This window comes from Physcomitrium patens, chromosome 1 (assembly GCF_059467195.1).
Source record: "Physcomitrium patens ecotype Gransden chromosome 1, ASM5946719v1, whole genome shotgun sequence".
Lineage (NCBI taxonomy): Eukaryota > Viridiplantae > Streptophyta > Bryopsida > Funariales > Funariaceae > Physcomitrium > Physcomitrium patens.
This window is the reverse complement of record NC_143410.1, coordinates 5,478,034-5,498,207: the sequence shown is the minus strand read 5'-3', so window position 1 is coordinate 5,498,207 and position 20,174 is coordinate 5,478,034. Positions and strand designations below refer to the sequence as shown.

General features: G+C 43.3%; 3 protein-coding genes across 12 annotated transcripts; 1 reads left to right on the top strand and 2 right to left on the bottom strand.

The window, feature by feature from the left end:
• The first annotated feature begins 1,359 nt into the window (after positions 1 to 1,359).
• Positions 1,360 to 3,044, top strand: LOC112280068 (uncharacterized). 3 transcript variants are annotated; one of them, XM_024515064.3, is made up of 3 exons: positions 1,360 to 1,495; positions 1,624 to 2,110; positions 2,380 to 3,044. In XM_024515064.3, exons 2-3 carry the CDS (start codon positions 1,727 to 1,729, stop codon positions 2,890 to 2,892), a joined length of 897 nt encoding a protein of 298 aa, XP_024370832.1. In that variant the 5' UTR covers positions 1,360 to 1,495; positions 1,624 to 1,726; the 3' UTR covers positions 2,893 to 3,044. The 3 variants fall into 3 exon arrangements, with proteins under 3 accessions (XP_024370832.1, XP_024370842.1, XP_024370821.1); XM_024515074.3 differs by having other exon boundaries at positions 1,367 to 1,495; positions 1,633 to 2,110; XM_024515053.3 differs by lacking the exon at positions 1,360 to 1,495 and having other exon boundaries at positions 1,524 to 2,110.
• A 545-nt stretch (positions 3,045 to 3,589) lies between these two features.
• Positions 3,590 to 10,072, bottom strand: LOC112280060 (ABC transporter B family member 19). 3 transcript variants are annotated; one of them, XM_024515009.3, is made up of 9 exons: positions 9,215 to 10,072; positions 8,041 to 8,761; positions 7,704 to 7,904; positions 7,319 to 7,578; positions 6,879 to 7,195; positions 6,494 to 6,717; positions 5,591 to 6,377; positions 5,230 to 5,471; positions 3,590 to 5,098 (listed from the first exon to the last, which is right to left on the bottom strand). In XM_024515009.3, the coding sequence occupies exons 2-9, from the start codon at positions 8,701 to 8,703 to the stop codon at positions 3,887 to 3,889; spliced, it is 3,906 nt and encodes a 1,301-aa protein (XP_024370777.1). In that variant the 5' UTR covers positions 8,704 to 8,761; positions 9,215 to 10,072; the 3' UTR covers positions 3,590 to 3,886. The 3 variants fall into 3 exon arrangements, with proteins under 3 accessions (XP_024370777.1, XP_024370806.1, XP_090104466.1); XM_024515038.3 differs by having other exon boundaries at positions 9,790 to 10,072; XM_090248340.1 differs by lacking the exon at positions 9,215 to 10,072 and having other exon boundaries at positions 8,041 to 9,200.
• A 2,122-nt stretch (positions 10,073 to 12,194) lies between these two features.
• LOC112280359 (uncharacterized) lies at positions 12,195 to 20,137 on the bottom strand. Of its 6 annotated transcripts, XM_090248328.1 has the most exons (20): positions 19,267 to 20,137; positions 17,882 to 19,136; positions 17,633 to 17,793; positions 17,241 to 17,540; positions 16,942 to 17,133; positions 16,670 to 16,838; positions 16,405 to 16,553; positions 16,211 to 16,288; positions 16,002 to 16,067; positions 15,709 to 15,903; positions 15,454 to 15,552; positions 15,226 to 15,345; positions 14,948 to 15,055; positions 14,724 to 14,822; positions 14,450 to 14,605; positions 14,053 to 14,229; positions 13,756 to 13,848; positions 13,502 to 13,651; positions 13,181 to 13,396; positions 12,195 to 13,068 (listed from the first exon to the last, which is right to left on the bottom strand). In XM_090248328.1, the coding sequence occupies exons 2-20, from the start codon at positions 18,036 to 18,038 to the stop codon at positions 12,904 to 12,906; spliced, it is 2,850 nt and encodes a 949-aa protein (XP_090104454.1). In that variant the 5' UTR covers positions 18,039 to 19,136; positions 19,267 to 20,137; the 3' UTR covers positions 12,195 to 12,903. The 6 variants fall into 6 exon arrangements, with proteins under 6 accessions (XP_090104454.1, XP_024371539.1, XP_090104456.1 ...); XM_024515771.3 differs by having other exon boundaries at positions 17,241 to 17,534; positions 17,882 to 20,137; XM_090248330.1 differs by having other exon boundaries at positions 17,633 to 17,709; positions 17,882 to 20,137.
• Between the last annotated feature and the right edge of the window lie 37 nt (positions 20,138 to 20,174).

The window sequence follows — 20,174 nt, the reverse complement described above, 5'->3', positions numbered from 1 at the left end:
TATTCTATATATATATATATATATATTTATTTATTTATTTAAAAAATTACAATTGAAAGATATAGATGGTAGATAGGTTTTTGATACATTAAACTAACCAAGAATCACAATTAAGTATTTGAAATTTTTGATATTTTGATAAATTATTTATTCAATTATTATATTATTTATTAATTTTAAATATTGATATATTGATGGATTATATTTTGGATTATAAAGATAAAAATCAAGGCTAGTATGTACGAATTAAAATTTCTAAGTATATTATATAGTATATAAACTATTTGCTAACTTTATAACTGTTTCAACCAAGTAACACATTACACATAGAATCAAAATTTTTATTGTATTTAAAAATATATATTAAATATTTATGATAAAAATTTATTATTTAAATTTACATATATAGAAATTCCTATAAGTATTTAATAAATTATGTAAATTTGGATATTTTACAAAAATAACTATATTTTTATTATTAAAAAAGTTGATAAATATATATATATATATATATATATATATATACATATACACACACACACAAATATGTTTAGTTTTAAAAACTTTATAATTTGATTTAAACAATCTTACATAAAAAGTATAAAGTATGATACAAAAGAAATCTTATTATAAATTCTAATTACATTTCTTATAATAGTTTTAAAGCTACTATTTAAAAAAAAAAAATCCTCCCAATCAACAAGAACAAAAGTATAATATTAGTCTTCCTATTAAACTTAAATTTGCAAGGCTTTTTTTCTCAAACTTAAATATTAATGTCAACTATTGAGGTTGTTCCATTTATCAATAACTTTTAAAATATTTTTTTTAGTTCATTTAGAATGGTGTCTAATCATATATAAAAAAAATGATCACAAAAAAATGATGTTCCAATAAAATTTTAATTATCGAGATCAATATATTGGTTTGCTTGTCAAACATATATTGTAAAATAACATACTAGCTTATACTAACTGATGATAGCTATGAAGAAAATTCTTTGTGAGGTGTTTGTGTTAAATGTTATTAAACTTTGCACTTATTTACTTAATTATTTTTTTGTTCATCAAAATAAAGTTTTTCTAAAAAAACATTGTCAACTAATATTTAAAATACCAAAAGATTTACAAAGGATAAGTGCTCTAGCATTGTTGTATAAAATAAAATATTCAATGAATATAAGTTTAGGTTGCCACATAAATTACCACAAGTTAATCATCAAGACAATAATAATTATCCACACATGTATCAATTTTTAAAAAAACACAAACAAACATACAAAATTTCGTAAATGTAACATAATTTTGAAATTTTGAAACGCGCTCGCAACTTCCGAGGCAGACCTCGCGTGCATGCGGGTCTGGGGCAGGAAGAACAAACGCCTGAACATTCGGGGAAGAAAGTCATCGTCATCGTAGTCGTCGCAGTCGGTAAATTTGGAGTAGTGGGTGTCGGTGAGGAGCCGATTTCGAGCTCAATTTAGTCGCCGAGCGAGGTTGCAATCTGCCCTTTTCAGTTTATTTGTTTATTTGTTTTTTTTTTTGTTTTTTTTGTTTTTCAAAAAAAAATGGCTCTCATGTTGTTGCTGGGTGCTTGCCTCGTGGTCTCCGTCGTCGGCGTCAGCGCCCCCAGATCACGAGCTTGGGAGTCCTCCTCCTCGTCGTTGAGCTTCGCTACGCAGGAGCCGCGTTGTTACCTTGACCCCAGGTTCAACCCGACCTACGAAATGCACTACAACACGGACGTTCTGTGGCAGATTCCCGAGAGCCCGAGAGGTGTGATGTACTTGGCCCATGGCCGGTTCCTGGACATTTTCTCCTTCTTCGATCGGTCTCCGGGGTGTGAGCGCTGCTACGGCCTCCCCGAAGACAGGGCTATTGTTCTCGACGCCTTGGACCGGAAGTATGCCGTCATTGTGGTCAAGAGCTTGGGAGATGAGTGGGACTCATGGCCGATCGAAACTTCGAAGGATAAAGTGGTAGTGACGAGCATTGTCACAGATTGGGTTATGGAGCATGGTTTGGATGAGCTGCCAATGGTCGGATTTGGGTACTCCTCCGGCGGGAACTTCACCTCCATGCTGTCGCCGATTCTCGGCATGAAATCCATTGTGAGTTGATTTTTTTGCACTGAGCACCTCTCTGTGATTTGTTTGCCACAATCGCATGGTCTTTCTGTTTATGTTCTCGTTTGACTTAAGTTTTAACACCGTGATCTCTGTGGGCCTTGTTATCAATCGTATTGGCTAAGGTCAGCTGAATAAGGATCCCATCAACTTTCACATGATAAGGAACCGAGAGTGGATTGAGCTCAGATGTGACTTAAAAATGCGAATGACTCTTAAATGTTCCATTTCTTGTTGCTCTTTGCTGATTGCAGGTCATTCTTGATTCTCCGGGTGTATATGAAATATTAGAGAACGCAGATGCGAGCTATCCTCCCACTCTATATTTTTACATGCCCAAGGACCCTTTCTTCACGAGTCAAATTCTCCGAAATGTAGAGTTGATGAAATCGCGAGGGGTGAAAGTTGAGCACGTGCCCATGCTCGAGTTTCCCATTATTCTCGAGTTCTTCGCCCTTCGGAACCCCTGCATCAGCAACGAGACGTCGAGGAGTATCTTCAGAGCACTCTTGAACGCAAAACTTCTCGACGAGAACAACCTTGTTACAATCAGTCCCTGGGAGTTCGACTACAACTCTTGGATTGAAGAGAATGATCTTCTCTCAGGTTGCATCCCCCACACTTGTCTGTCAGAGCAAGTTGTGCAAGAGCTGAACATTGCATTTGCTTTCCATTCCATGAGTAGTACAAAGAACGATATTATGTTTGACTGGTTTGAGTCATCCCTAGAATCTGAGGTAGTAAATCCTATGCTTTCAAACGTTTAGTTGGTGTGAGGTTGTAAATGCTGGACAGAGACTTATTTCAGGATCGGTGCGAGATTGTGGAGCTTTCTCCTATGTGGTCCATTCCATGTTGACATCAGTAGTCCATGGTTTTGATTTTCTTTTTATAAAAAGCCCGCTGAAATTTCAGATAATAGATATCCCATTCTGTGTTCATTATGTTATTTCAGCCGTAGCTTTATTTTAGTCTTTCATTCCCTTGAAGTAGTCGAGCAAGTCGGTTAATATAATCAATCAGGAATGTACTTAAATCTGCGTCTAAATCTTATATCTGTGGGCATTGGAATGTCCAGTGTCAATCACACTGAAGGTCAAGCAACTGTAGATGCATCATTGTCAACTCATGCTGTGACTGCAACACCGTTCTATCGCAATCATTGTGACTAGGTTTCGTTTGAATGGGTGTGGCCCTGTATTATTGGGCAACTGCAACTTCAATTGAATCTTGGTGTCTGCATCGGTAGACTAAACAAGACTACTATAGACAATTTTTTCAGAAACTTCATGCTTAATTAGTTAACACGAAAAGATAGCGTCGGCACGCTCAGTTTCGACGAATTGTGCATGAAACAGTTGAGAAAAACAGGCTGCATCTAGACATGGCGAGTATGAAGGTTTCGAACTTTCGTCTGAGTTGCGTATGCGACCTGTCTGCATGAAATCAAAGCTTGAAGTCCTCTCAAGTAGAAGAGCGTCTTAACGAAAATTTAACATTATGGGTGCTTACATAGATAGATACAAATGTTGAACCCTCCGCGATCCAAATCTGATGACATACTGCGCACACAATCTAACTAAAGTATACTACACATACTCTACAAAATTTCCTCCCCGGTGGACAGATGAATAACTTTTGTCCCAACAGTCACGAAATTATGGACCTGGCAAATTAGTACAATTTCGAATAGTCCAGTGCAACATTGGCAAGGCTGTTGAGACTATGTTTGGTGGGTTACTGAAATTGGATTGGCCTCTGTCAATGTGAGTGGAGATTCTGTAAGCGAACCAGGTTGGCGTAAGCACCATCTGGGATGGCAAGGAGGGTATTATGGGATCCTTCCTCAACGACTGCGCCGTCTTGGATCACCGCGATGGTGTGAGCATTCCGGATGGTCGAGAGCCGATGCGCCACCAATACTGAAGTTCGACCCTTCAGGAGGCGATCCAATGCTTCCTGAACAATCTTTTCAGACTCGGCATCGAGGGCGCTTGTTGCTTCATCCAGCAGCAGCACCGCGGGGTTTTTCAATACAGCACGAGCAATGGCGATGCGCTGTTTCTGACCACCAGAAAGTTGCACCCCTCGCTCGCCGGCGGAGGTGTTGTAACCATCAGGAAGAGCAGTAATGAAGTTGTGTGCATTCGCTGCCATGGCTGCGGCCTGAACCTCCTGCTCGGTTGCACCCTCTCGTCCGTATGCGATGTTTTCGTAAATTGTGGTGTCGAAGAGCGTTGGCTCCTGAGAAACGAGCGCTATACGCCTCCGTAAGCTTTTCAAATTGAGCTTGCGGATGTCTTCACCGTCAACAAGGACGCGTCCTGATAAGGGATCGTAAAACCTCTCCAAGAGTGCAATGACGGTGCTCTTCCCGGATCCACTGGATCCAACCAGGGCCAGAGATTTCCCTGCCCTTACCATTAAATTCAGGTCCTTGAAAATCACGGCATCGGGTCGCGTTGGGTACGCAAACGTCACATCCTTCAGTCGGATTTCCCCTCTCACGGTTTGGACAACTTCAGCCTTGGGATCATCAGCGTCGATCTCGGTGTTGCGATCTAGGACATAGAACACGGATGACAACGCTTGACCCCCCTTGATCAGATCAGGTGCCAATGCCAGCGTCTCGGCTATGGCGTAGGCAGCAATAATGAGTACCATGAACACTTGGATGATGCTCTTAAAGTTGGATTCCCCTCTCTTCACCAGCTGAGCACCATACCATAATCCGAGTGCGTAGGAGCTGTACAGAAAAAATTGAGAAATCCCGTACGCAAGTCCAGCAACCTGGCCACGCACAAATCCACGCCTCATCGGAGCCCTCAGTTCTTGTTCAAAGAGCTTCACTATTCTATCTTGGGAGTTGAATGCAGCAATGGTTCGGATGTTGATTACCCCCTCCCCAGCTACCATGCTGGCCCGAGCTTGTGCGGATGCAACGTCTCCAGAGAATCCCTTCAGAAATAGGTGCTGCACGTTTCCATTATGTATTGGTTTAAAGTTTATTTAACCACAAGGTGATGGTGAGCTACTGAATATAATTGAGGAGGGTCACCATTTCATAGCTGCGTGAACAGAGGCGATGAGCCTGAAGTTCTTACCTCCACGAACGTAGCGAACACTTGTAGCGGAAGTGTACAAAGGACAACAAAGGCCATTTTCCACTGCAACGAGAACGCTATGATGCAAATCGCCACCATGAGGGTGAAGTTTTGAACGATTATTGAAATTCGGTCGCCGATGGCACCCTTCACTGTGGTAGCGTCCGCTGCTAGACGTGCGGACACTTGCGAGCTGTTGTTCTCATCGGCGTCAAACCAGCCCACCTCGTTTGTTAGGATACCTACACGCCCACCCCCATGCAATTAGATAACACGCAACAAAGTACTTGCGTGTTGTGCGCGCGAGTACGAAACGTCCGCAAAGCATCTGCTGTACTGGCGGGATATAGTGAGAACCTACGAGCAAACATCATTTCCCGAATACGCTTCACCAGATTCTCGCCCATGACGCCAAAAAAGGTGTGCTGGAGGAAACTTCCAATAAGAGCAGCGACTCCGAGAGAAATCACGATCAATATGAACTTGTCAATCTCTTGCTTCATGTGATGGTTACTGGTACCGTAGTAAATGTAGACGACATTGCTAATAACAAGACTGAACCCTGGGTTCACGAGGCCCATAATGACTGAACCTACAATCGCCAGAAATCCGTAGGCCCACTCAGGCTTGTTCAACTTCAGCAACCGCCACATGGTGGCAGATTGGGGCGGCACATTGTCTTTTCTCTTGAACGAGCCGCTCTCGCCATCCGAAGTCAGTGAGCTTTGCTGCCGACTCAGTCGCCTACTCGACAACCTGCCGGAGTAGTCACGGATTGACTTGGATTTGGCCATCATATCGTTCCTGTCGTAGAAACGGACCGTTTCTTGAAGACGGACAAGCGCGGCGTAGGCGCCGTTTTCTTGCGTAATCATGGTCTCGTGATCCCCCATTTCGACAATGACACCATTCTGCACAACTGCAATGGCATCCGCGTTTCGAATTGTGGAGAGCCTGTGGGCCACCACAACTGTAGTACGTCCCACCATCACATTGTCGAGCGCCGCTTGCACGATCTGCTCCGAGCTCGCATCCAAGGCGCTCGTTGCTTCGTCCAGGAGGAGTATGCTGGGGTTCTTCACGATTGCTCTCGCGATCGCTACGCGTTGCTTCTGTCCACCTGACATTTGAACCCCATGCTCACCAACCTGTTCGACATTGACACGGAACCACTTCATCAGTTTCCATGATGAAATTCTCACTACTTCGTTCCTCGCAAATCCATGAGTGCAAATCACAGATGCAGATCAAGCCTCAGTTGTACCTGCGTGTTGTAGCCTTGTGGAAACTTCGAGATGAACGAGTGAGCGTTGGCAGCTCTGCAGGCATCCTCAACTTCCTGGTCAGTCGCATTGGGGTTGCCATATAATATGTTTTCCTTGATGCTCGTTGCAAAGAGTGCAGGCTCTTGATTTACGAGCCCAATTTGGCTGCGGAGCCACTTGAGGTCAATATGTTTAATGTTTACCCCATCCAGCAGCACTTCACCTGACATCCCAAAACTCTCGAATTAGATCATGACCCTCTTCGATCCAAACTGTCCGGAACTGGCGCACGGTTGTATCCTCGAAACTTTCTACGACGTCAACATGTTTAAAAGTCCTTGCAAATCTGCTAGATTGGAAAGCTAAAATGCAGGGAATACTCACCTGCGCTTGGTTCGTAAAACCTCTCTATCAAAGAAATGACAGTGCTTTTGCCGGACCCGGAGCCTCCGACAATGGCGACCGTCGAGCCTGCAGGAATGGTGAGTGAAAAGTCACGGAAGATGGGAATATCAGGTCGTGAAGGGTAACTAAACTCGATGTGTTTGAGTTCAATCAACCCTTGTACAGAGGCAAGCTTGGTCGCAGTGTCGGTGTCAACGCCGATTTTGGATTGTTGTTCAATCAATTTAAATATCTTAAACGCTCCTGCTTTCGCCCTCGCAAAGGCTGTGATATTCGGCGCCGCTTGACCCAACGAACTGCGCGAAGGAAACCATTATTTGCCTCACATGTTGAGCCCAACCGAGATGAACGATATCACAAAAAACGAGACTTGAAGATTGGCAGAAACTCAAGTTGAAACTGTTCAACCGGATTCTTACATTCCGGCTATGACGACTGCGAAGATTGTTGCGAGAGTCTTCCCCCCGTTCGCTTCCCCATTACGAACTAGCACCCCACCGTACCACAACAAAAGAGCGTATGCACAGAACAGTATAATCTGAATGGAGCCTATGCCAAGGCCCATTGCAAGACCGCTCTTGTAGCCCAGCTTCAATGTCCCCCGAAGAGCATGAGAGAAAGCCTCCAGGGCCTTCTGCTCCCCTACAAACGAGTACACCGTCCTCACATTCGCAAGATTCTGCGGTTACCACAAAAAAGCCAACCATGCTTGTGATGTGAGTGATTACTCATTTCAGAGGCTGATTCTTGTGAGTTAAATTCATGAGCTCAGAGGTGAGAGAAGTGTGTGCGTGATCACTACACCTGTTCTACAATGTTGCCAGCTTCTTCGTAGGCTTTGCGGTTCCTCGCTGTGAAATTCGTGATTATGTAGGCGTAGGAGCCTCCAACGATGGCTATGGCGGGCGCCACTGCCAGGGTGACCAAGCCAAGCTTCCACAGCATGGAGAATCCCACAGCAAAACCTCCGATGCAAGTGCTAATGTAGTGGAGGAATTGTCCCATCTGCAAAAAGGATTTCAAAGAAACTGATGATAGTTTTCACGGCTCATGCCTGTCACAATCTGTGCCGACAATCGCATCAGAATGCGTTCCGACGAAAGAGTTTTGAACCATAATCTAGACAGGAATGAGAACACACCTTTTCGCTGATGGCGTCTTGAATGAGGAGCGTGTCCGTGGAGATGCTGTCCACTACCTCGCCAGTTCGTGCGTCGACATCGAAATAGCTGATGTCCTTCTTGAGCATGGACTGGAGATACAGCACCCGGATCCGAGCTGCTTGTCGCTCTCCTGTTTGCATCCATGCAGCCACTTCTGCCCATGACGCGAACCACACCACGATTCCAAGGTAGACCATGTACACTGCATACTTATCGACATCTTCCGCGGTCCTCTTAGGATTGTTGATATTGGCGCCGAATCCGTCAATCAAGTCTCCTAAGAAGAGCAAGAAGATAGGCATGGATAAGCCATGAACAACAGCAGCCAAGGCGCCGGTTGCTATCAAAAAACAGTCCAAGAGGTCCGCATAAGTGAAGAGCCGGAAAAGGGATACTGATCCTTCCGGACGTTTCTCGCCTTTAGCTGAATCAGATTCGGATTCTTTCCCAACGACGTCCACGCTATCGATCCCTCCATGGCCGTTCTCATGGCTCCCATTGTTTCCTGGTTTCGAGTCTTGGCTTCTGTCTGTAGATAAAACCTCATGCTGCAAGCCTACTTGGTCTTGTTCTTTGGCCGAGGTAAAAGAGTTGCTGTTACCCGCGAGAATCTCCGAGTCGTCGTCTTTGCTTCTACCCATGATTCCGCTGCGTCTTGTTGCAACTAATCGTCAACAAATGCTTCTGAACTTTTGAACTCTGCAAGATCTCTCCGAAGCTCGATTATGAGAATCAACGGTACCAGCAACTGCCTGTGATTGTTCTATAGGTCAATCCATTAGACATTACAAGATCTAGCTCGTAAACTTCGGACTCCAAATGCAGATGGTCAGCTATAGAAGCTGCTGCAGTACTGAAACGTGCGATCAATTGGCACTCTCTCTCTCTCTCTCTCTCTCTCTCACGGCTGAGACGTTAACAGTCACGACGACTTGCTCACTACTGATCTTCGAGTAAGGCCTGAATTACACTACTGTCGCTCAACTTGCTTGAACCAAAGAATACTCCGCACCCTCACACACACACACACACATATATATATATATATATACACACACACACACATCCGATAAGAGACTGTGTAGAATGAGGGTGATCGACATAAATCAGTTTGAAGATCAGTCTCACAAGCTTCAACTTGCTCTGACTTACACTGTGCGGAGATTTCACGGCACATTCTGCTGAAACCGAGAGGCAATTGGCGTCTTCCACCAGGAGGTTGTAGCATAACCACACACATTGACCTGGTGTCTCGCACCGCGAAACCTTACCAAGTACGTATCTTAAACCTGTCGAATGTGCACCGTGCAAGCAAATGCATACATGAGGGACCCAGAGATCACAGTCCACAACTCTCCAACCTCGCAGAAGGCCCCAGATGACTTCGTTTGCTGTTTCGGATCATCTTCTTCTCAGAAAAGGACAGCGGCGGTAAGGCACTGATTCAGACGCACAGTCTTCGCGAATGGCGTTAGAATCGAAAGAATGGAAGGGAACGGCGCGGGGGCGTGGATGGACTTGGCTGAGAAACAAACGGACGCCCCCACCACATAGAAAGTTGGCGTTGACGCCGTAAGCGTCACGGGATCACAGCAACTGATAATTCCGAGTCACCGCGGTGGCTGAGTCGACGGATTGAGCGCAGGGACCACGGCACAGGTACAAACACACACACACACACACACACAGTGCAGCATGAGACAGAATCTAGATGGGAACAGTTTTACCTCATGGGCCAGCAGCATTCGGCATCAGCAATGGACTCCGACGATTTGTTTAATTGCAATTCTTCCACACGAGCACCTGGCTGTCGGGATTCTCCTGTGCGCCCCCGGATTCTGTAGAACGACCGCCCAAAATCCGCAGACGCAGCGATGGCGCCGGATCTATTCCATGTGTATCCATGAATTCTACGCCGTGCCACCCCCCCACACACACATCTGCTGCGAAATTCTTTGCTGTTGCACTTGCTGCTGCTATGTTTGTTTGTGTGTTTGTTTGTTTGCACCTTCCTTCCTTATTTGATTGTTGTTGTTGTTTTTGTTGGTGCGGAGTTCTATCGTTAGGTCGAGAAAGCTGGCTGCTTGGTAGCTGCAGGAAGGTTCGGAGGCAAATTGGGCATGACCATAAACCTGGCTCATTTAGCCGTTGTTTGATTGTATTATTCTAAAACTCCTTCACAAGCCCACTTTGGTTTTCTTTGAACATCCATAAAAAGTTTTATTTTATCTTATTTTTATATTTGTATTTTATTTTACATATCCACGTTGATTTTCTTTTCTTCAAGTGCCCACAAAGGTTTCATTTTTTTTCTTCACACATCCACATTTGTTTTTCTTTGCTTTCGACACTCACATTGGTTTACATTTGTGCTGTTGTGTTGTTGCTGTTAAGGCAGTCTGTTGCACCACAAGCTGTGCGATAAAAAGGGCTTGTGCATTGCTTACTAACTCGAGCTCTGAGATCTTGATGCTCATGTTCTTCTCATCGAAGGTGGATCGAAATTGTTGGGATGCTAAGTGGAAAATTCAAACTGAATTGTGTGCATGTGGTGGTGTGATTTAGTTCATGATCTCTTTCGTATCTCTCGTATGAACATATTGACTACATGATTGTAGGATGAATTTTTCCAAAGTTTTCTTTTTTCTTTTTTCTTTTCTCTTTTCAACCAAATTAAGCTAAAGTTTGAAGGTTATCTTCTGCATCAAAATTAAAACTTGTGCATCAAAAACAATTGTGTGAATAGATTTGATAAGGAAAAATAACATACTTGGTAATAGTGGTGGCTCATGTAAATTTTACTAATTGTATTTTGTTGTTTCATCATATTTTCTTAATTCTTATAAATGTTTTCGGTATCAAAAAGTGTGTGTGGTTTAACATGGTAAATATATTTTAACATATTGATTTTGCTTTAATCAACTTCCAATCTATAATTGAGAGAAAGCATCATTATTAGTACAGAACTTTAAATTTTTCAACAGTTTAAAAACATTTGTATTAGAATTGCAGAGAACATTTGAAAGTATTGTCTTATTTATTAAAAAGTCTTAATCATGCAATTAAGACAATACTTTCAAATGTTCTCTGCAATACTAATTGGAATGTATTAAAAAATACTGATATAATTTAATATACTTTAAAGAAAAATACAAATGATTTTTTTCTTATGATTTTAAACATTAATGTTCTAAGTAGGTTTATTGCACAAGATGTTGCATGTTATTAGATTAGAAGCAAGATTAGATAGATGATTGGAAATAAGACAATACTTAAATTTCTCCAAAACCTATGTTACCCAGACTAAAGTATCCCTCATGTTGTTGATTTATAAATAGTAAAGCAACTCGTAGGAGAATTTTGATAAGCTTTGGAATATTTTAGAAGTTAAAAGTGATTCAATAGGAACTTCTAGACAACTATAGGAGATCTTAGATGGCTACAAAAGACTAAAAAAAATACTCTGAATTTTTTTATAAATAACTAGGAGTTTTGGAATCTAATGTAAGCTTCTAAATGCTTTTGAAGATTTACAAAGTGATATAATTATCTAAAAGGTTTTAGAAGATTTTAGGGGATCCAAATAATATTTAAGTTTGTTGTGTGCCAATGATACAAGTTATTGTTTTTATTTCTTTCTTGAATATAAGCTTAGTATAATTCAATAATATATATATATATATATATATATATATATATCAATTTTAATATTTTGTGTCTTTAAAAAGTATGGATTTATAAATCTGATAAATAAATATATATATATATATATATATATATATAATATCAAAAGAAGTAATATAAATTCAAGCATTAATTACATGCATCAGGATGAAATACAATCTATATTAGCTCTATGTTTTAATATATTTTTTACCATACAACAATAAAAATATAAAATTCTGACTAATAAAATATTTTACTCCAAAATTTAGGTATGGGGATTCGGATTTAAAATTTTAAAATTTTTAAAACTATTAACTTAATTTTAATTTTTCAATGAGAACATAAAGAAAGATTATATTCAATGACTGTTGAATGTGTAATTGTATATAAGTCTGTGTGCCTTATTCCCCCTTTAAAAGGAATAATTCTTACTAAACATATCCACAAACCTTCTATATAGTCAAAATGCTATTCCAAATCAGTGGATCATTTGATAATCCTCATTATTACTTTTTATTGACGAAAAGTTCTCAAGAAATAGATCCATGTCCAGTTAGCAAGAATCTGGAACAACTTGTACTCAAACATTCAATAATCTCCCACTTGTGACTCCAAATGCCAAGTTGCAATGCAGAAAACTCCATAAGTTGAAACATGGCTGATCAGAACGATGATGAATTCGCGGCTGATAGAGGTTTTGATAATGGGCCAGTTGAGTGCTCAGTTGTCGATATCCAAGTACAGACTAGAACTAAAACCATTTTTAATAGCATCAAAACCAAAGTTCAGTTTTATGCATGGATTTATGTACTGGTGATAAGCAACCTTTCAATGGAGCACAGTCGAGTTAAACAATGGCTGCATTGGGAGTGAGACGGCCCAATGGTGATTGCCCAGGTTTACAAGCATGATCCGGAATCTGCAGGTGTGCACTGATAAAAGCCTGTTGGTAATGTGGGTTTTGAAGGAGTGAAGATTATGCTTAACCGACGATATCAGTTCAGAAAAACAGGCTTGGAGTGTGGGCTGTCATTGGCGGTACTGTATCTGAAACTAGTAGCGTCTGGAAGTTTGTCGATGCAGTTCGACGAACTCAAACAACAGTCATTGTTTGCGAGTGCAGGTTGTTCACATTCTGGATCCGGATTTGGGCATATGCCCTAGTAGAAATCTCCTTAGGTGCACAAGTGAGGATCTATGGGCGTCGAGATAGGCAGCCGGCGACATTGGTTCAGAGGGGAGCCTTGACAATGAGAGTTACAATGAGTGTGGCAGCTCCCGGTATGGAAGTGGAATGGCTTAGGTATGGTGTACTGCTGCTTCAATCGTTCGTTGTTTTGCTGTGAAACCTCAAGACAGACAAGAAGATCAGCGACGGTGAGAAAGCAAGCACAGGAACAGATAAATGGCCGGGGTTGAGCATGAAATGGTGAGTTGGATTCTGTAGCTTACCTGAGAGAAGAAGATTTTTTTCTCCCATTCTGCACGGTCGAATTTAATTTGCTTGGCTAGACGTTGAAGCTCTAGGTGGCGCTGCACCCCCTTGATCTGAACTCCACTTTCCGCTTCTTTCGAAGGCCATGGATTGATCTGGGGTTTGAACGTGCACTCGGCCAACTCCTCAACCTCTTTCATAATTCGCTCCTTGTCCTCTTGCTTTTTCCTCTCCTGTTAGAGGATGTTCACAATGAGAGAGCGCTGCAAACTTTAACTTAATTCGCAGCTAAGTCGCTGCAATAGCAATGGCGGTCATCTTGCGAGATGGAATTGCACCTGTTTGATTCTTTTCCGCTCCTCCACAACGGCTCCTTCCGTCGGAGCAATGGCCACCCTCTGCACCATTGGGCGGAATGTACAAGTTCGTTGGAATTCCTCATGCGCCAAGCGTCTTAAAAGACACTTGTGGTTCTTCGTTTTCTGGTCCTGTTTGCAAAGACTCCAGGAATGTTTTAGCCAAAAAACAAGAGAAGGAAAGGTACCAACTTTTAAGTGGAATGATATCAGGCGATTGAGGAGAGATTCCTCACAGTATACAGAGTTTCGATCGATGGATTGCGTCCCAAAAGCCTTGAAATCTCATCGATTTTAGGATGGAACGCAAATTGAGAGTAATAGTTTTCCTGCAACAACAGCCCATATGCTAGCAATCATCTCCACATCATTCGTGCAAGCAAAGAAATTTTACATCCCTTTACTTCAGGTGTGATCAGCCATAGCTTCGACAAAATCAAGCTACAACTTGATGTTTATGAGCTTAATTGATTGACGAGCTGAATATCTAAGTATTTCAAATCCTTTTCTTCTTTACATAAAGTTGGAAGTACCGTGATTTTCTGTTGAGTGAGGAGTCGGCGTTGATTGTCCGCGTTAGATAGCCTCTCGCACATTTCAGGTAAGTTCTCATTGGTCTTAAAGAGCGGTGAGCAACTCAACACGAGATCCGCAGTCCCCCGCATCGGCTGGAATGTGAAGTCAGGAGGAAGTTCCTGTTGCTTCATCCTCTGCGATTGTAATGCAACACCGATGGAGTCTGTATGCTTTCATCTTACTTATCTATTCTTTCCAACCTTAAGCTCTTTATGAGAAACCTGTCAAAACTGCTCTGAACTGTATGTTGGTTCGAAATATGACTACTTGTTCTGCGACGAATCGATTTCTGAGCCCAGACTAACGTTTTCTCAACATACCGAATAAAATGACTAGTAGATGATAGATAGATACCTTCCGCTGCTCAATCCTGTCGAGGAATTGCTGCTGACGCGTCAGAAAGTCATACCCCTCAAATGCAGTGCCCGCCAAGAGGGCGTGGGTGTTGGCATTTATTTCCGGTGCAAATGTGCACTTACTACCTGATCTCGATTCGTCAGTGGCTTTTGCCTACAATAGTCACGAAGGTTTTAAACAGAGTCGACTGTTTTAATCAGTGTCGTGACAAGGTGCTTCAATCGACCAACCAATTCAGCGATTAATCGTGAAATGAGAATTGACCACGTACCCGATGATCGGGTCCATCCGACCAGACGTTGCAGGAAGTCCGTGGGCTGTTGTTACCCAACTCCTCGTTGATGTCGAGAGTAAGTGAAGACTTTCCTCTCTGCAAAACCCAGTGGTTTCATCCGAAGGCTGCACTGTCCTCAATACGACCCACAGACTACGACGCTATATTGGATGTAAACAAACCTTAACCCTAAACCTTGACTGAGCTAGATGGTCCTCAACCTCTTTTACGATTCGCACTGAATTTGGGTTGAGTTGGGGTCTAAAAGTGATCCCGAGATCCTTCACTTCCTGGTCTCGTGCCTTTTGGAGCAACTTATCCTTTTCTACCTGCACTCGCGCAATGCAAACAAAGGGGAGATGCACATTGTAAGCTTACATGTTACATAGAATTAAATCTTCGTAACTATTGCTTTATCAAAGAAGGAAAAACTGGGCAGAATCGTGAGGGTTATGTACCTATGAGTACTTACTTAGAATGCTGAAGATGAGGTGCTCACCCGAATACAATCCAGGCGATTCTCGATGGGCTGATACGCCTCCAAATCGAGGTACTTCGTATTGATGTTAGGTCGGAAGGAGCACAAGTCCCGCTCCTCTTTTTCTCGCATCTTCTTAGCCTGCAAGCAATGTCACAAATTGACACTTCAGGATGGTTCAAACATCACTCATCACGCATGAAAGTCCTATGAAATAAAAATGCAAGACGATTGATCCTCGACGCTTACACGTTTAATGAGGTTGATACGCTCCTGAATGTCACCAAGTCGCTCAATTAAGTGCGCAGAGATCTTGGATCCCTGGTCTGGCTTCTTCCCTCTTCTGGGCTTCAAGGGTCAAAACAAGCGAAAACATTACAAGAGACGTCAGTTGAGCAGTCTTCTTCAGGATTGAACATCATTTGCACCGAGAACACCTTGAATTCAGACAGCACCCAGGGATTCTTGTAGCACGATGGAGGAGCTTTGTGGCGATGTCTTTACCTCAAGGGAGGATTCATTTCTGTGCACGTGACAAACTTTCTGAGAAGCTGCAATCTTGGGTGTGGCTAAGCGCAGCATAGTTTCAGGCTTCAAAAATATGTCACATCGCTTCATCTCCGGCGCAGATTTGATATCTCGGCATGTCCGTTGCCCCGCTGCAAGATTCTTCGGAATAGACAACCGCGCCACCGATGCCTGTAAAATTGGCAAATGAAGGAGTCGGGTCAAGAATCCTCCTCATATATGATAAAATGCTTACAAACAATAAGATTGTAGAAAGGTGCGTAACATACCACGGCGTGAGATGTCTTCAGCCTCCCATGCCGTGATAGCTTTCCTTTCTGCTTCCCTCGCTGTTCCTGCACGCATCGTGATTCTCTAACATTCAGATCATGGTACAGTAGCTTGTGCTTCAAGTGGAATTTCCAGTCGATTCTAAAGAAGAAACGTTGATGCATCCGCAACCCTAAACCTTGAACTACAGAGTAGAGTTAAGTGATACCGAGTCAAACATGCAGTTGGGGTTCAATTCCTGGGTTGAGGGCGTGTCGATCTTTCTGTAATTCGTCGGACGTCCAGTCTGCCAAAGAAAACAACGTTGCGTGTCACGTAGAGTTGGTTTCTGTCGAGACGAATGAAATTTTTTTTCCTACACTGATACTTGCAGACGTCACTCGAAGCATCCTTCGTCCTTACAGGTTTTAGTTCCGCAGCATTCTTGGTTGCCTGGGGTGGAAACTTGCGGAGTTCTATCATGCTGGGCTCAGAAGAGATCGTGGAGCTAGAGCACGAAGAGTGCTTCTTTGGTTGCTCTGATTGTGGGCCAAATATTACGATAGAATCACCTGAAACACCCAACAACTAACATCACAAGCTCTTTCGAAATCATACTCAAAACATCTCACAGGATTCAACTCCGTGCGAAGTCTTGATTTCACGAAGATTTGGAATCAGAAGTTACTTCGAGTGATGGGGTCTGGCGCTGCTGTGGCACGGTCTTCAAGCCGCTGTGGCGCCTCTTGAGTCAAATTTGACATTGAAATTGAGATCTCTTCAGGTTTATGCGAGTTTGGGCAGCCGAATTCCTCCTCGAAGCTGTCCTCCTCGAGGCTGTTTTGTTCATCCGGTACCTAACCAGAGAATCACGAAGTCATCAACAACTTGCTGAACGTCCCATCAACCCTCAGAGGATCGCACATACGGAATGAAGAAGTATTGATACGCAAAAATTACTTTTCTAGGGATCGAGGATGACGCAGTCTCGGCAACTTCGAAGATCTTCTCGTTGGGTCGATAAAGTTTCTCCAGCTTCGACGCCGCCAAAGGCCAGCTCAGCTTCTCAGAGTTCGAATTCTTGGTAGAAGAATATGTGACAGCGCTACGGGCTGACTCTCCACTCTCCGAACTCGCTCGTTTGCTGACATCCTTCAAAAGCAGTATTGTGTTAGAGGTTGATTCTACCACAAATCTACGACTCGACCCTTTGCAACAGCAATCGAAATTCGTAGCGTTGAAGACTAATAAAGGCATACTTGCGGCGTGTCGAATAATTTGCACACCACTTCGCATACAGAGCTCCCCCTTGCCGAAGTTCCCTCCTCTGCCCATTCCTTAGGAAAACTGGAGCCGTCAGTTTTTCCAGCCTCAAAACGACTCTTGATGAATCTCCTCTGTTGGTGCGTGGCCTCGTCCTGCGACGTTCTTGATCTCGTAGAGCTTACCCTGTTCACGAACACAGGCTGCAGCTCATTTCCCTCATAGTCTACGTCGCTGCTCCTCTGCGTGGACGTCTCGTTGCTGAGCGAGTACGATTTCCAGGAGTTCCCCTGCGCCTCAAATCCCCAAGTCACTAGCTCCAATTCTCTTAGATTCAAAGCTGCTAAAATTATTTTCAAAGACTGATGAGGCGATGTTAGATCCTCACCGGCGATGACGATATTTCTCTGTACATGCTGATGTTGCTCAGCGTCCCCATGTTTTTGTTCCATTCGGGTTTCAATCCTTCCATCATATTCGTCATATTCATGTTTAAGTTCAGGTACGCGTGTGCATTCCGCAATTTCTTATTACTCGACTCATGCAAAGCTGTCGGATAGTTCAAATTTGGCGGTATTAGTTTGTTAGAGCAAAGAGGGAATAGTCCAAATGTTAACCATTCATGTTTTGGAATTACCATCTCTGTCGAAGGAGGTGCCCAAGGTCGTTGGAAGCATGGAGAGGAGTGCTTCGCAGCGCTTAATGCTGCTTTCAATGCCGATATCTAAGCTGTCTAACTGCATGTCCTCACCCATTGTGGCATCTACCTTCGACGTCGCCACTGACACCACCATGGTTGCTTCAGATTTTGCGCAATTCACATTAAGCTATTCAGCAAAAGCAGAAAGAACCGGAATCGTGCGATGTATTAGAAACCTCCAACTCCAGCTCACGCGTCGGAACTATGAACAATACGCTCTTTTTATTGAATCACCGTTTCCCCTAAGTTTCAACGCCACACCCCCTCCTGGTCAGCCCCACTAATGCTTCACCATCTTCACACAAATCCTTCTAAATCGTCTCACCCATCTCCTCAGCCCCCGCCTCCGATAATCGAATCGGCTCGCGACTCCAAGGCCTTCCCACAACGATTCCTTCACTCTTCCCGCCGCGCCTTGCGGTGATGCTGGTCTCGGAATGAAACCAACCCAAACTCGTTTGAATGCATGGAGATCGTTCTGGAAGTCGTGCAATTTCTCCAGGAGAAAGAATGTGCACAACTACCGCAACAATTCATGGTAAAGTGGAGGCAGATTCGACAAGGATGCTCGCCCCGCGCGCGCGCAAATTCGTAACTGCAGCGGCGCGGGACGAGCGTTCGCATGGCGTGGGTAGCCGGAGACGGCTCCTTGTCATGGGACCTGGACATATTCCCTGGCGACAGTTATTTACCGGTCCAGACACGTGTTTTTTTTCCTCACCGTAATCTCGATTTTCTCACTTTGTGTTTGTGTTGCTTGAAGAGGTAAAATGCACACAGCGATGTCATCATAAAATGCTTATAAACTGAGAGCTTTGAGGTCCACTGCGTTTGTTGTCGAACTTATCGATGCTCTCAGTTTCTGTCCTACATGGATCAAAACCTGATTGGTGAACTCCTTCCATACAAATGACTATAAGCCGTGGTGATAATAAAGAATTACACGTACTTGAACCTTTCTGAGAGTCAAGTCCACAAATATAAATGAGTTTTCAAATGTGGTAGTATACAATACTGCAGCTACAAACTAGCTCAAGACTGTTTGAAGTCTTCCTTCTGGGCGAAGTGCTAGTTATAAGACTGAGAGTTGGAACCCTGGAACAATAACTTTGTGCGCAGTGAGGACGCCTGTGACCGGCATCACGTTCCAATACAATGTCAAATTGAAATGCCGGCCTTTCAAGTCTTTGCCCTGCATGACAACAAAGTAGCACGATTTAATACTAAAAACATGATTGAATTAGCTGTTTTAATGATGGTTGCATCACTTCGATTACTTTCGCAAGCAGAGATAGCAGGAGGCAGGAAGGTGTTGAGCTTACTTCAAAGAGGCTAACTTATCAGTGACTGATGGAGTTATCAGCTTTATGTAATGAATGTTTTTTTTTCAGGCTAGAACGGATGAAATAGAATCCTCCTTTACTACTTCCTTTTGGTTCGTACACAAATTGCAAGATGCGCCGAGTGTGCATGCGATGGGACGGGATCCTGACGTTAGAGAATGCAATCGTGGTGGCACCATAGGAGTTAGACATCCCCGGGCCCTTGCTTTTGTCGCCGAAGCCTACACACAAGTCTTTCTAAGTAGCAATAATGCTTGCCTTCGTCCCGTACGAGGACTATTTGCAACAAATGCATCCCCAGCATCATGTGTTTCTTGAAGTGCACTTCGGAGTTTACCCGAAAGCGCTAGTTGACGAAGCATACACCGCAGGCCCTATAGTTTTCCATCAGGTCACCGATAACTTATTTCTCTATTGGAAAATACACTCCAGCTCATCCTCAACGAACAGACCAAAATATTCGATGAAGGGTTGAGGATCTGCTTAGTGGCTCAAGGACTGCAGGCTGCACCAATGGTTTGATTATTGGTGGTCATCCTCTGAGAATCAAACGTATCACATGACTATCATCTCGGAAATAGTGGGGCGCGGGCGCAGGACACTCATCTGTAGGGCTGCAGTGCTCTCCAGAGAAATTATAGAGTAATGAGCTTGATGCAAAATTGTATCCAACTTCTGCGTTGCTGGCAGCCATTGATTGACAAGTAGATGTGAAGTAATTTGTACCATCCTCAAAGGTACTTCCGCCAGATAGCAACTACGTAGCTTTTGAATGGACTTTGGTTTCAATGCTCAGATAGTGTGCGCTTGAATCAGTACATTGCTACGCGTCCAACTGGTGGAGGCAAACGCTCATCGGATTCACAAGGAATAGACTGGAGAAGCTC

What these genes read in the sequence shown, in the direction of transcription:
- LOC112280068 (XM_024515053.3), top strand. Translation starts at nt 1,568, where the DNA reads ATGGCTCTCATGTTGTTGCTGGGTGCTTGCCTCGTGGTCTCCGTCGTC. An exon ending in TTCTCGGCATGAAATCCATT is followed by an intron (nt 2,111 to 2,379) that starts GTGAGTTGATTT and finishes TGCTGATTGCAG; the next exon opens with GTCATTCTTGATTCTCCGGG.
- LOC112280060 (XM_024515009.3), bottom strand. Translation starts at nt 8,703, where the DNA reads ATGGGTAGAAGCAAAGACGACGACTCGGAGATTCTCGCGGGTAACAGC. An exon ending in GTTTTACGAACCAAGCGCAG is followed by an intron (nt 6,718 to 6,878) that starts GTGAGTATTCCC and finishes TTGGGATGTCAG; the next exon opens with GTGAAGTGCTGCTGGATGGG. An exon ending in TCGGGAAATGATGTTTGCTC is followed by an intron (nt 5,472 to 5,590) that starts GTAGGTTCTCAC and finishes GTGGGCGTGTAG; the next exon opens with GTATCCTAACAAACGAGGTG.
- LOC112280359 (XM_090248328.1), bottom strand. Translation starts at nt 18,038, where the DNA reads ATGGTGGTGTCAGTGGCGACGTCGAAGGTAGATGCCACAATGGGTGAG. An exon ending in ATGCTGCGGAACTAAAACCT is followed by an intron (nt 16,289 to 16,404) that starts GTAAGGACGAAG and finishes TTTCTTTGGCAG; the next exon opens with ACTGGACGTCCGACGAATTA. An exon ending in GAAATGAATCCTCCCTTGAG is followed by an intron (nt 15,553 to 15,708) that starts GTAAAGACATCG and finishes TGACCCTTGAAG; the next exon opens with CCCAGAAGAGGGAAGAAGCC.